The sequence below is a fragment of the Ctenopharyngodon idella genome, chromosome 9 (genome assembly GCF_019924925.1).
Source record: "Ctenopharyngodon idella isolate HZGC_01 chromosome 9, HZGC01, whole genome shotgun sequence".
NCBI lineage: Eukaryota > Metazoa > Chordata > Actinopteri > Cypriniformes > Xenocyprididae > Ctenopharyngodon > Ctenopharyngodon idella.
The window spans coordinates 25,918,648-25,934,604 of NC_067228.1; the positions used below are offsets into that span (position 1 = coordinate 25,918,648).

The 15,957-nt window shown below is 37.6% G+C and overlaps 1 protein-coding gene across 4 annotated transcripts in view; it reads left to right on the top strand.

Moving 5' to 3' along the window:
* The window catches only part of myo16 (myosin XVI), a 236,762-nt gene that overhangs the window by 61,318 nt on the left and 159,487 nt on the right, over positions 1–15,957 (top strand). For all 4 annotated transcript variants that reach the window (XM_051904891.1, XM_051904892.1, XM_051904889.1 and 1 more), the window contains exon 2: positions 1,499–1,759. In XM_051904891.1, the coding sequence (XP_051760851.1) occupies positions 1,534–1,759 (226 nt within the window). In that variant the 5' untranslated portion in view covers positions 1,499–1,533. The remainder of the gene's footprint in view (positions 1–1,498; positions 1,760–15,957) is intronic.

Consider the following 15,957-nt stretch of genomic DNA (forward strand, 5'->3'; position numbering starts at 1 on the left):
ATTGGCTTTGTTCCATCATGCTACTGCAGGAGAAATGCTGAGTCATGATAATTCAGTCTCTCCGCTGCCGTGTGTGGAGAGATTTTCTGCTCTCTCAAGGTTAAACAGACACACTACTCAGCAGAGTGTGCCAGATAAGATTTGAATGGACTGAGCTTTGAGGAATACACAGACCTATCTGTCTGGCATCAGTTTTGTCCTGGCTTTAGTGTCTAAGCAGAGAAGATAAAGACTGCAAACTAATTTACATACTATCTATACTGTATGCAAGGATCCCAAATATAGTATGATGAAAATGGTATGTTGTTGATGCACACTTTCAAAGCAGAAGTGATCAAATGTAGATCAAATGTTTTTAATGCAAGGAAGCAACAAAAACATAGAGCCTTAGGGTGTATTCACACCAAGAAAGTCCGCTAGTTCACTTGCTTTGGTCCGGACCAAATACGATGTTTTTTTTTTTGTTTTTTGTTGTGGTTCGCTTTCACACTGCCCTTTTTGCAAGTGAAACAAAATTTGTGAACAAAACCACACGTGTGCTAAGGTCATCCATTTATTGGCCAGAAATTCAACCGTACCAGAGTTCGTTTGGAACCAGACCGAGACCACCTCTTCAGCTGGGTCTCGGTACGGTTGTTCGTACGGATCGGTCCGTACCCGAGTGCGATTGCTGTATTCACACCTGCCCAAAAGATCCGCACCGAGGGCAGAAACTGAGTCTTTTCTTTAAGCTCCAGAAAAGTTTCTTAGTATATGATCAAAAATTCAGTAATATTGTGAAATATATATCAAAATGACTTTTCTATTTGAATACATTTTAAAATGTAATTTATTCCTGTGATGGCAAGTCTGAATTTTCAGCATCATTACTCCAGTCTTCAGTGTTGCATGGTCCTTCAGAAATCATTCTAATATGCTAAATTGATTAAAAGAAATTTTTAGAGCAGCAATTTAAAAAATGCTGCTTAACATATGGAAGTTTTATTCAGAATTCTTTGAATAGAAAGTTCAAAAGAACAGCATTTATTTAAAATAAATCTAAATCTTTTGCAACAATAGTAAATGTCACTTGTCATTCTTTATATATATATATATATAATATATATATATATATATATATATATATATATATAAATAATCACATATATATAATTACTTTTTTTTGTAGTGGGGCCAGTGAAAATTGAATCATTGAATTCATTGAATCGAATCAAGAATCGAATTGAGATCTTGTGAATCAGGATGATACCCAGTAATGATACCCAGCCTTATGTATATCATGATATATTATATATTATATATTTTTTTTTTTTTAGAAAAAACATTGACAAATATACTAAAGAACTTGGCCATGCAATGTATTTATTAACTTATTTTATTCCTTTTTCCCTTTTCCTCTCTTTCTTCATGTTCCCTGTTCTCTCGCTATCAACTCCTGTGTCCCATTGTTCCATTCCCTAAACCATTTGCACATTCTCTCCTCTGTCTCTCTGTCCAGGTTGTTTTCAGCTATGTAACGTGTTCAGGCAGAACATGGAGATAGACCAGTGTCTGCTGGAGTCTCTGCCGTTGGGCCAGCGTCAGAGGCTGGTCAGACGCATGCGTTGCGAGCAGCTGCGGATCTACTACGAGCGTGAACGGACACTACAGAAGCAAAGCTTCCCCAAGCCCCGGGCCACCAACCGCAAAAAGCAAAGAATCAGCTTCACTCTTTCAGACGTCATCCAGGATGCCATTATAAGACACGATGACAAAGAGGGTAAGAAACTTATGTTTGTTTATCTGTTATCTTGGTTTCATGTTGTAAATTATATTTCTCACAAGCAAAGACCAATGCTGATTGAATACCAATAGGGGTCGTTCACACAGGACGTTCTTGAGCTGTCAGTACCACTTTACAATAATAGCTCATTAGTTGACTTTACATTAACAATGGGAAAAAAAAAAAAAAAAAAAAAACAGACCAGGAAATTACCCCAGACTCTTCTAAAATGCAATTGTCTCTTACATCTAAAGAGTGACACTAAAAGAAGAGAATTAAAAAAGTTGTCTGTGTTTGAGTTAGTTTGAGTGTGTTTGTATTGCAGAGAGAGAGAGAGAGAGGAGTGGCTTAGTCAGCAGGCAAGATGGTGAAAAAGGCCAAATTAATTTCCAGAAAGGCGAGCTGTCACAGGAGTTGCCATTAGCTGCCGAGTATTAGATCATTCCTCAAGCTGATTATGGGCCAGTCAAAAAGCTAATATTCAGAGTGTGGTGCGCCACTCCTGGGACAGGCAAAAGTAATCTAATCAAGAGCTTGCGGGGGAAAGGAGCTTGTGTGAGACAGGGTGACAATCACAGAGCGGCCACCTTCTGCATCATAAGCAATGGTGGAGGCTAAATGAATTTAACCCAAGTCAGCTATTTCTGTCTGTGACTTTGCGGTAGGGAGTGGCAGAGCTGTTCTCATTCTGCTTATGCAAGATAAAGGCGAGAGGACTCTCGTTTTTAATGTAGTGCCATCCATCTGAAGGCAACATAAAACTTTATCACCAAGGAGATCTGAAAGTACTGCATTTTATAGTCAAACTGACTTATTTCCCAGATGATACAGATTAAGGGTGAACAGTCATGAACATTGCAACAAAACATTATTAATTAAAAACACCTACTGTTTGATCTATTAGATCTGCTTGACACTGTTTGTTCTGAGTCTTTTCTTTTCTTTTTTATTGTGCATTTCTTTGGTTCTGAAGCTTCTCCATCACATAGTTTGTTGAATTTTTATGGTTCAGTTGGTCTTTGATTACATATTTAAAATCTTTTTTGATGACTATAAATGCATGTTTAATCCAGATATTACTACATTCCTGAGGTAATTAACTGTCATATTAACTGACAAATCTTAAATACTCAAAACTTGCTTTATTTTGAGACTAATTACAACCAGTAACTTCTCATGTCTTTTTGAACAATTCATTAAATCAGCTCATACAGGGAATGTTTATCTTTGTTTAGCTTTCACTGCATTGACCGACAGAAAACTGCTTGGTCTGTGTGAGCTTTGCTTCATCCTACACCATTGACAATAGACAATGGACATTTTTTTCCCATTCAATTTTGCAGAAATTTTGTTAATGTGATCGCACCTTAAAGAGGGGGGTTTTGGGTGATTCTCTACAGAAACATTTTTTGTTATACTGGTTGAAAGTCTCCTCAGATCCTGATGTTAATCAGACTAAATGTATTTTTATAAATATATATCGTCTGTGGAAGGCGAAGGACCATAAAATGTGAATCCAATTTTATATATGCAGTCCGAATGAAATGATAGGATGTCCTACCTGCCTGTCAACGTAAGTTTTTACATACCCTCGCACACCTTGTTCGCATAGACATCATACTTTATCAGCCCCTTTCATACTACGCAGAGTCTATGTAGACAGATGTCAGTTACGGAGCACCGCAAACAAACAGCAGCCACCTTTTACAGTTCCTACCGAATCAAAACGACAAGCTTATACTGTGCTCACGCCATAACTACCGTAATTAAGAGATGGCAACCTGTGACGTTCTAACCTGAGCTGTTCAGTCAGACTGGGAATTATGCGTATCCATGTCAACAGTATCAACACAGAAATGAATCTGCAGAAGTCAGGTACAAGCTCTCTGAGTTGTTTACGTTCAGTATTATTGTAATGTTATATGCTTTGAGACATGAAGTAGTTTAACGCCGTCTCTTGTGCGCTTTGCTGAAAACAGCTGTGTGTATGCGCGTTCATGTGTTTTGGAGGAGGCATGGCTTTAGACGGTGATTTGCAGGGAGGGTGGGATCATATGCTTTCAACGCTAGTAGGCTAACGTTAACATTTCACATATCACCTACTACACCTTTAAGAGTCATATGTTTTGAAATCAAGCTACATTTAGCAATGTACAGCTGTTTTTGCAGTTCGCTAGGATATAGAAAGATGTCTTTTCTTGTCATCATTTTGCGATAAACCGTTTTTTATCATTACATTCCATTTACACTGCAAATACACAACTTTCATAAAATTATTTCTTTTGCCATGGCTGTAAAAAAGGAGCAGGATACACAGGCGATAGAAACGATACTCAAAAGATTGTACTGGTTGACAAAGTTCTACCAGTATGTTGTATATTTAGTGTATCTCTCACCCCTAATACAGATTTTATAAATCTGAAGTATGACATTATCTAATATCTGCATTCTCAAACAAAAACTCAAACTTAAGTTGAATTTCGTCGATTTGATTTGAAAAATTTCCAAGCCATTTTATGGTTTTACAGTGGGGGTTTCCAGAGAGACACTAGGTGCGTTCACGACTTGTCACAATTACCGTAACAATTCTGAACTGTAAAAAGCCTTCACGTGCTTGTAGAACTTGTAATTACAATGTGTAAACTCATAATTTTCTGAGAGGTATGACTTGTACCATGCGGCTGCTATACCACCTGACCATTGCAGATTTATGATGTGTTCTACTTGAAGCAGAACTGCGCAGACCGATTGGTGTATGACATCAAAGTACCGCGAGCGCGGTTCAAAAGCATACGGAGCTTTATTTTCGGTAATTATGACATGGCGTGAACGCAGCAACTATCCTGCAGAGTTTAGCTCCAATCCTAATTAAAGACACCTGCACCAGCTAATCAAGGTCTTCAGGATTATCAGAAATTTCCAGGCTTGTTTTTTGGGGCAGGTTGGAGCTAAACTCTGCAGGACGTTAGTCCTCCAGGAGCAGGATTGGACTCCACAATTTTACAGGGAATAGCAAAGTGTGGTCAGTTTTGATTGGTGCTTATGAAGTCTGATGCCGGTACAGTATGTGGTGATGTTTTACTACCTCCTAAAACTCATCCATCTGTTCCTTTGTCTTCCTCTGTGCAGCTTTCTGTCTTCATATCTTTCCTTCTGTCAGTCCCTGCCAACTATTTTCCCAGCTGTCTGGGTAAATCTGTGTCAGATATCCCAGCAGCCTTTGCAGGTCACCATGTGCATCTGCCTTATTGGCTGTCAGCCAGGTTCAGCTGGTCCACGGCACCAGCTGGTGTTCCTGTGGCAACGCCTGTTGGAAACATGGCACCTTTGGCTGAGGATGAATGGCAACTTTAGCCCACCTACTAAACACTAATTACCAAATTGGCAATGACTTTAGCTTTTGTTCTGTTCACTCATCCAAACGTGATCAGCGTCCTGTGCAAATGCCTTTTGACCAGTCAGTGACTTGGAATATTGATTTCTCATGGCTCTATGCCTGTGTTTTGGTTTAAGGCGTCCGTGTTGCTTGGCTACTGTATACAGTGAGAGCCGTTGTCAGAGAATGTCTGGTTCATTCAGTGAAATGAGAATGCATTTGCACAGACAAATGCACTTCTAATATCCTTCGCCCTCTAGAATAAATAATGTAATGTATTACCATGAACGTTATAGAATTTTTATTATAGTTAAAATCTGCTGAAAGATTTGTATTTTCAGTGTTTTATTCTCAAACAGCGAGTTTTTCTAAAAACAAAGGTTCCAAGAAGGTGTTTTTTGTAGCAATGCCATAAAAGAACCATTTCCCCAAAGATCCTTTCATACCGACACTGTTCCGTTGCGGGTTCCCGGCATGTGTCTCAAACCATTCCGTGCATTTCCACTGTAGAAAAGATGGTTCCAGGCCAGAAGGTTCGGTTCAACTCTGGCCCTAAAACTTGCTGGTCTTGAATGGAGCCAGGGAACAGGGAGCTGTGCTGTCTATGGCAGTCTCCTTGAGCAATGTAATACTGTTGCACTACGTTGCTATTTATATCTAAATATATAAAACCGTGCGTACAAGAGAGACCCAGCATGCAAGATCGAGTGAATCAACGGTTTCAGTTTCAATATATCTTCAAAAAGGACAGATGAGAGTACCAGGAGTTTGTGTGAGCTGCTGGTACACCAGAATCACTCCCGGTACTGTGAACAGCAAAACAGAAGTGCCGCATTGCCTGCTCGAAAACCGGGAAGTGCATTGTTTGATTTTAGACTTGTTGTAGTGAGATAAACAACACATAGCAAAGTTTGTTTCTCACGTCTGTGGAAACACATTGGCCAAGTCTGTGGAAATACGCGGCAGTTCACCTGGTCGAAAAAGGCTCTGGAATGCGAACCATTCTGGTGGAAAAGGGGTGAACAGGTCTTTGAACAGTTATTGAACAGAAGAACCCTTTTTCCCATAGTGTAAAGAACATTTAAATACTCTAAAACATTTTCCCACTATAAAGAACCTTTTGTGCAACTGAAGGGTTCCATGGAAGTTAAAGGTTCTTCATGGAACCATGCCAATAAAGAACCTTTATTTTTAAAACATGAAGTCGACATTGCAGAATGTTCTGGCCGAGAACTGCCCACTTAGACATGAAAACGACCATATGACAGCCACGTAAAGTGACAACTATAGTTATTTTGTTAATTGACGGCAGGGTAAACTGAATAGTTGATACCATAAAAATAGATTAGTATGAAAAAAAAAATCAAATAACATACGGCAGTCTACACAGACTGGTGTACAAAATAAGCTTAAAGGTGCAGTAAGCAATTTCTGAGAATCATTGTTGAACACTGTTGATACTTGAAATCAACCCAAACAAGCATACCCCTCCCTTCATTGCTCCACCCCCAAAATACACAAGCACACAATGAAACAGTGGATGCCTCTTTATCATAGCAGAAGCAAAGCAAAATCAGGCTTTGCGAAAAAATATAAAGCGAGGATGACAAACGGATGACTAACGAATGACAAGAACAAAAAATGAACATACAGTACACAAGTATATACAATAAAGAGTTTGTTGTTAGTCACCGACAGTACACACTCACAAACCAATGTTACTCCCATATGGAGCAGAAATGTTTCCATTTTCAGGCCTTACCGCTTAGGTCTCTCCAGTGCTGGAAGCTCTTGCCTGATCATAACCCTTTTTTTCTCCCAGTGATATTCCTCTGTCCTTTTCTCTTTTGTAATGTCTCTCAGCCATCTCTCTTTCTACAGTCTTTCTTCAAATCCCCCTCTTGCTCACTCTTTCTCCTACTCTGACTGTAGTCTCTTTTATAGCCTCGTTGTGCTTATACTCTTGCAAACTAACCATTTTTAGTGATTAGTCATTTATCTGATGCTTGTAAACTTGCAGTACACTTTTTTTATTATTATTATTATTTTTTAATTGGGTCATTCCCATCTCTAGAGGAAGGTTAAATACCTTCCTTACTGACACATTGGTGATGGTCTATTGATTTGCCCCTTGTGAGACTTGAATTGAAATGTTTTTTTTTTTTTTTGTTACCGGCTTAGATGTTTAACCACTTATTCTACACCCCTATCACTGTCGCAGTAACTTGATGAGAACTGCCAGCAAGCATCACTTAACACATGTGCCGCACATGTGCAGATACTCTCCATTAGGCCATTTTTGGTTGTATGTTTTACAGGAATGTGCAGGTATGTGTGATAATGCTGATGCTTCTTTTTTGACAGGATTTTCAGCATGCTGGATTTATATACAGGGAATGTGTTAGCCTCAGGCTGAAGATATCCTAGAGGAACCCTGGGAACACTGTCGGCAGTGTTCCTCATCGCCCCATCTTTAATCATTTTAAAAGTCATCCAAAATGTGTAAATACCACATAATCATGAGTTTAGGGATGTTCCAGAGGTCAGAATGGAAAAAGGGCACATTTTGAAGTGATAGATCACTGGTGGGTGTTACACCCTTGTGGTAAAGGAAAATATTTTGCATGTTACAAACGTAATTGGCTTGTGAGGAGATTTAGGTGAGGTTTGTTCACAGAACCAAAAAAATGAAATGTGCAATCGACCAATCACAGAACCTACAAACTGAGAGATAGCAGAGAGCGGGAAAACAGGAAGAAACCAATAGCAAATGGGAAAAACACAGCAACCAATAACAAAAGGGAAGGGAACAAAAATCCGAGCATGATTTTTTTAGGTGAGTTATGCTTTCATAGAGTGATGTAATTGATTTTTTTTTTACTGCATGAATTATCTGTTATCTTAGTATTGCACACAAATGAGGGTTGATGGACTGTGTCCAAACATTTTACTCGGTCAGATCTGAGCCCTGGAGACTGACTGAAACTATCAGATCTTACACACACAAGTATGCATTGAGCCATTGAGCTCTTAGATGAGCGGCACCTTCTCAGTTGCATATGTGATGCTCCGCATTTATGCGGCGACAAGCACCGAGGCGTGAGAGAGATGGGGATCACACACCAGTGATACCGAGACACAATTAGATTACACCCTCTGCCTCTCAGCCGCTATCACCCCTGCTGTTCACATGGCTTCTCAACTGTGAACTGAAGCATCACATTTTTGTGACATCAGCTCAGGGTTAGATGTTAATGAATCTCTGATAGAAATGCAGACCCACAGCCTTTACTGTTTTAGCATATGGGTGTGTGTTAGTTTATGACCATTAAAACTTGTCAATGTCATTTCTTCCTCCAGTCGCGGATTAGCAAGTAACACTCGCTCACTTTTAATACTTTGGTTAGGGGCTTGTTCAAATCCCTTACTTAAACCTTAATGTTAAATGTTAGACGCCTCAAATCTTATGGCGTGTTGCGGAGAGAAGTGTGTTTCTAAGTGACTGAAATCAAGTCCCCGATATATGCAAGGCAAAGTCCTTTTCATTCATCGCTTGGGGTAAAAAGAAGTTGGAAATATCTTTTCAGCAGTATACTGTTAGTGAACATCCCGTCACTTCCCACAAGGCTGGAAGTGACATTTAGATGAATATGTAAATAGAGTTGTCTGAAGTACCAACTTCGGTACCAGTCGGTACTGAAATTTAAAAATGTGATGCTTTGAGTGCTGTTGAGCGGGCTCGTAAACACCTCTGATTGGCCATTGTGTTACCGTGCTCATCGGATATGTCTGTGATTGGCTACAATGATCAACGCACGGGAGTGTTTGAAAGCACACAGAAGTGTTTGAATTTGAAAGCGTTTTGAAAGCGGGAGCAGGAGCATTTGGACCAGTGGACTGGTCCGCAATAGACGCCTGCTTTCAAACGCTCCCGTGTGTATCTGTGTAAGCGCTTGGTGAAGAGCGACTATTTACAACATTTTTGAAGCGTTGATCATAGAAGCCCATCACAGACATATCCGATGAGCACGTCAACCATGTTTCCTCTCAAAATTAACACGCAACAAAAATGACTGTTGGGAAAACTCTGCAATTCGGCACTCCAGTCAAGTCACATTTTTTTGTTATATATACCACTTTATGCAATAAATTGCTTTAAAGTAAGCAGCTTTACAATATTAAACATGAAAAAACAGTCAGTGTCGCTTTCAATTAGAATTACAACTTCAGTTTCTATTGTAAAGCAGCTCTCCAGTGTGTTCGTTTTTTACTCATGTCTGACCGCGACGGACTGATCAGAAGAAATTGACTGAAGAAGTTTTCCACATCAAAGGCGGCGGAGACTCAGATCCACACCTACCTATTATGTAATCGCCACAGACCATGATAGGTAAGACCACAGACTTTTCTGGAAAGTTCCCTTTGGCAGACTGTTTTGAACTCCTGAAACAAACACTTTCGTTCTGGCCTGATTTTGTTCAAAATGACATCACACCAATTCGTTCTTTGACTTTGCTTGAAGTATATTGGGGCTTTCGCAGTTTTTGTCTTGTGGACCAAAAAACTGGAAAAAAAAAAAAGACTTTGGGCCCTATCATACACCTGGCGCAATGCGACGCCAGGCGCAACGCAAGTGTTTTTTGCTAGTTTCAGCCCGACACAGTTATCATTTTCACGTCCAGTGCCACATTGTTTAAATAGCAAATGCACTCACGGCCATCTGTTTGCCCATGGGCGTGCTGGTCTGAAAACGAGGTGTGTTCAGGCTAGGGGTATCGCAATATACCGGTATTGACGATAACCATGATATTTAAAACATGAAAAAATGATATCTTGTTAATTACAGGTCTGACAATATATCGTGATAACCGTAATATTTAAAATGAATAATACACATGATAATTTGACACGAAAATAATCCAGCGCCAGTACTTGGTTGACAACTCAAAGTACAATAAGTCGCGGTATTGCACCTTAACGCTGCCATCTGACATAAAACAGAAGAAGATGCAGCGCGCGCAGCTGCTACTGCCGTGCAAAATCATGTCCTCTGATAAGACAGAGGAGATTATCTACACAGCAGAGCATGTGAGCGAGTTTTTAGTTTCATATGTATCTTTAAATATTACAATGTTATTTTTTAATTTCATCTATGTTGATTATGAAAAGTGAACAGCACGAGTAAGATAGGATAGCTACATCATAAGATGTGCAATATATCGGGAGACATGGAGTGAGTCAGACATGATTTTGACCACGTCATTAAGTTTTGTTTTGTAGAAAGCCTTTCGTTAAAGTGATTTTCGTTTTGTATAAATTGTATTTTAATTTTAATCAATGTTTCATCAACCAATTGCCTGGATTTAATAAATAAGAAGCAAATATAGCAGACAATATAGGCTAATGGAGGCGCTGACGCGATCACTTGCATTGCATGTGAACTGGAGCACACCTCATAAATTAACCGAAACTCAGCTTATACGCTACTTGCCTCACAAACATGAGAAATATATCTATAGAAAGCTTGAAATGTCTACTTTTAAATGAAACAATTCAAAATGAAAATAACTTGATGAAAACTTGATGCTGGGCTCTTTTGATTTGGATTAGTAAGCAACCACCCAGAACATCTCTCTATGCTATATATAATAAAAAGACTATATAAACATTTGGGCTTTACTGGGTGGTTCTAGTATCAGTTTGAATTCTAAATATGATCTTTTATATTGTGTTCATGCACCTGTGGATGTGTGTTTTTTTTTATTTTTTTTTTTATTAGAGGTCCTCCAAGCTCATTGTCTTAACGTGATCAGCCCCATATGAGAGTGGGAGCAGGAGCATATGGTGCTCTCGGAATATAGAGCAATGAAATCAATTCCATTTGGATTGGTTTATGTGCGGTTTCTGAATGCTGATGGAAACTGTATTTGCCCCAGGTCTTGCCCTGTTATTGGGCTGGTATTGAATGTTATTCTCAGTGTCAGTTTGATAAATCTTATGAGATTCACAAACATGAATATATTCTTACACCTCAGAAAGCCTAAGCTACTACAGTTTGTTTTGTTTCTCCTTTTTGGGGTGCTGGAACCCTATTGTGTTTGTACTGATTTAGTCTTCATCATTGTCTTCATCTTTGCTGTCATCGTTGCCGTCTTTGTTTTTGTTTTCTTTGTCTTATGCCCTAAAAATGTCTTGCCGTCAGAGACTGTAAATCACAAAGGCCCCAAACTCGGCAGGATTGTCATAACGTGCACCGCTATTTAGACAATAGAGACATATAGTCACATTTTGGTACCCTGTTTTTGGAACCTGATAACGACTTTAAATGTAGTTTGCTCCATCCACTGTCATTCTGTACCTCTTTCTTATTCTGTGCAATAGCTACGGTAGATTACAGGCTGTTTCAGAGCAGCGCACAGCACCTCTGCTAACTTTCCTGCAGTAAATCTTGCTGGATTCATCTCGAATGGAACCTGCTAAATCAGCAACTTCATTTTTATGTGACTGCATTTAAAAACAACCACAAATATCAGTTGATTAACTTGTACATCTTATAAAATACTAAGAAAATGGATTTGTTTTTAAACCAAAGATCGGTGCTTATAATGAATATTAGAAAGTGAATAATTATAAACTGTAACACACACACACACACACACACACATACATTTTATTTTATTATTTGATTTGATTATTTTATTTTGCACCAAGGATATGATACAGTTATTAACCTTTTTTCTCAGCCATTGCTACAAATGGCATTTTGTGCACAATTTCCGTTGTCTTGAAGTTTTCTCCTGGTAGGGAAGATTGTTTTTTTTTTTTTTTAGTACTGTTATAAAGAAGCTACAAAACAGATATTTACTTGCATGTTGTAGACAATTAATTGTTTTATATGGTTTTGCATTTCTACTTACCATAGCGTTTGCTATCATTGCTGTCCAAATATGGCATGAAAAGCTGCCAGAACCCAAGAAGCTTCTTTGTTTCGTCCCATACTAGTTTAGGATGCAGTTAATGCAGATTTTTGCTAGTAGTAGATGCATGTACACATAATGATAAAGATTATTATTAAGTATAATTGTTCCACTTTACTACTCTCTTAGAAGAAAAGGTTTCTTATATAGACTTTTCAGGGGTTCCCATCATGGGGTCATTTTCATGGGCTCATTTTATGGATTTTGTTTTAATTAATTATTATTATTATTATTATTATTATTATTATTATTATTATTTTTATTTTTATTAAATTTTATGAATTAAACCACTCATAAACATACTTTATCACTAGAAAAAAAAATTAATTACCCGTTAAACTTGAAAATATGATGATTTAAGACATTTCTCTTATATAGAACCTTTTTGGCATAAAGTGTTCAGTCTAGAACCCCAAGGTTTGATATAGAACCCATTTAACTTTTTTTTTTTATTATTTTTTTTTTTATGAGTGTAATTCCAATTTATATGGAAGCTTGTTTCTGCCACGGAATAAAAAAAATAAATAAATAAAAAAAAAACTAAAAGATAATTGTGACATTTTATCTCACAATTCTTACTTTTTTTTTCTCAGAATTGTGTGATTATAAAGTCACAATTGCGAGAAATAAAGTCAGAATTGCAAGTTTATATCTCACAATTCTGACTTTTTTTTGGGATTGTGAGTTTATATTTCACAATACTTTTTTCTCTCAGTTCTGACTTTTTATCTTAGAATTGTGAGTTTATATATCACAATTCTGACTTTATAACTCGCAATTGTGACTTTATATCGAGATTCTGAGAAAAAAAGTAAGAATTGCTAGATATAAACTCGCAATTGCGAGAAAATAAAGTCAGAAGTGTGAGAAGTCGGAATTACCTTTTTTTTAAAAAAATTTTATTCCATGGCAGAAACCAGCTTTCAGAAATGTACCTGTATTAAGTCTACTACAAACCTTACTGAATTTTACTTGTGATAAAAGTCTCACAAGAAATTAGATCTTTAAAATAAAATCTCCAGGAATGTCCATCAATATATATGGTGTAAACCTCAGATGTAAATATCAGTCACAAGGACATCTTTACCCATGCAAAAAAATAATACCCAGCAGTCCTTTTGAAGACTGTATAGCACAGGCATCATTCCTTTAACCACACTGTGCCTCAGGGTCTCAGTAAATGCCACTAAATCATTGTTTCATCTCTGCAATGCAAATTAAAGATGACCACAAACTACAGTGCCCATTATTCTGAAAGACCAAGAGGTCAGAAACATCTCATCAGAAATGCCCCATGGGAATAATTCCCTGAACCTCAAGAGACTCTGAAGTCATTTTACACAAGGATTAGGATTGAAGTGCCGTGTCCTACTTTTGAAAGCCTTTGGAATGGGGCGGAATGATGTAACATATCATGGTCATGTATTTTGGCAGGTGGTTTGCAGAGGAAACATAAAATGGCTGTCAGGATAATGGAATAATGACAGAGTTGTAGGAGTGAGCAAATGAGAGTATTTACAAGCCCCTCACAGCCCACTGTGATGCAGTGCTAGTGGCATTCCTGCAATGCGCTTTGTGTGACGGGATGGAAATTAGCAAGAAATAACACAGATGAAGATATAAAGTTCTACTTCGATACTGAGAACATACAATTTGATCTCTCTTCTATTTCAGACCTACTAGTGTTTAATTTAATGTATGATTTTGTCTATGCTAAATAATGAATCTCTAGCAGGGTATAAAATACAAGCTTTTAGAAGAACACTTTGTTTGTTTGTAACTAGATGAATTCTTACTTCTCAGTCAATTTTTTAACATCTTACCTTTGAGGATTGACAATTATAACGGTGTAATTGCAGATGGCGTCAATGTGTGTCTTTTAAAATCAATCAAACCAATGTCCAACATCCTTCAATACATCCCCTGTCAAATCCAATATAGTTTTAAGTAGAAGTAACTGTATTGGACTTGACAGGAAAACTAAATAAATGAATAAATAGAACAAATAGACAAAAATTGCAATTGAAAGATCACATTTAAAGTGACTCTATGAAACCAAACATTCGGCACACATTCCTATTTTTACTTTTATTTCACTACATTCCAAAGCATCTTATTCGCTTTACTCCACTATGTTTCATAAAAACATATCGTTCCTTGTTATTTTGAACTGAAGAAATTGCCACCCTCTCTGAGACTCAAGAGTAATGTCCAATTCGAGAACGAGCTGATTCTTTTCAAGGAACCTGTTGAACTGTATTGATTATTGTAAATGAAAATCATCTTTAGGTCATGTCTGTTGGTTATTTGTGAACTAAATCTATTGTAAAAGGATGAGCTGTTTAAACCCATTGTAATGTGGACATGTCCATGTTTATGTGTCACCATCTGTGCGGGACAGGCTATTTTAGGTAAAATGACACAAATTAATACCCATGCATCTTCCCTCGCTTCAGTTTAAAATTATATAAAAATACTATGTTTGCATAGCGTTCCTCCTAATATGTTAACACATTTTGCCCCAAGTGATGCCTGTTATTTACATAAAGTATTTTAAAAATTAAGAGAAACAAACTTTATGGCATATTATAATCAGTAACTTAAACTGATATTTTAATATATTGAAGTTTAATGTCTTTTTTTTTTTGGTGTATAATGAGTTTTGGAATAAAATAAAGTTTGCTTATTTGCATATCAGTGCATAATAAATGTCTGCACTAATTTTTCTTATTAGTGCTGACTGGTGACTAGTCTAATTCTGGCTAGAACTAATAGTAAACATTGATCAGTATTTTTTTACTTTGATACATTAAAAGTAGTAAGTACTTTTGTAAATTGAAAATAACTGGAATGATATTGTACTAGGGTATCTGTCCTTTTACTCAATTGCTTGATTTCTGTATACTTGATCCACCACTGTTGGGTACCAAACTGGTCTGTGTCTGCTGATCCAAGGCACAGTCCATTTTGCCAGATAAGATGTGATACAATGCCAATGTCAATTGTCGCTTCAGCTCTTTCTGAGTGAAAAGGTTTCTGTTAGGAATTTGAATGGAATCAGAGCACTGACTACACATGATGAGGTTTTGACTTTTTTTTTTTTTTTTTTTTATTAATATTTTCAGCTCCTTCAAGTAGCTGGAACGCTTTTTCCACCCCAGTGAGCCCATTGTAACCTCAACATTGCCCCCAAATCCTCCTCCTCTTATTGTCGAGGACTGAACTCTCCCCTGATCAGAAAAACATAGCCAGGCCTCCAAAGCCCATTTCAAAAACATGAAGCATCTATGCTTGACTGGAACTCCCAATGGAATTCTCTCAGGTTTAGAGATAAAGAGAAACTTGCTTTGCTGTTTTCTCGAGGAGAAGACGATTCATTTAAGAGATGAAAGGCTGAAGTCTCTTGTCATTGATGGTGGAACATCGAGGAATGTGGGGGTACAAATGAGGAAAGGACCGAGAGATGGATATGGAATAGGTGTGACCTTGAAGGAGAATCCATTAAAAGAGCATGCCTGAGCTGAGACGATCGCAGTAAAAAAAAAATAAAAAAAATAAAACCAAAAAGGAAGATGAGGTAAGAGAAATATTCATTTAATTAAGCAACAAAATATAATTTGGCCTATATTTAAAGATTACAGATAAAAAAAATAAATAAAATAAAAAAATAAAATCAACCAAAAAAATACTATTTCCCCACTCTTTGTGTGCTATATTTGTATGCTAAGAGTACTGAGCTGTTAGCTTAGTGTAACCGGTCCTACTCGACCCGCTCTGAGCAGGATTCGAACCGGTGTCTCCTGCATGGCAGGTGGGTGCGCTAACAAGGATGCTAAAGACTG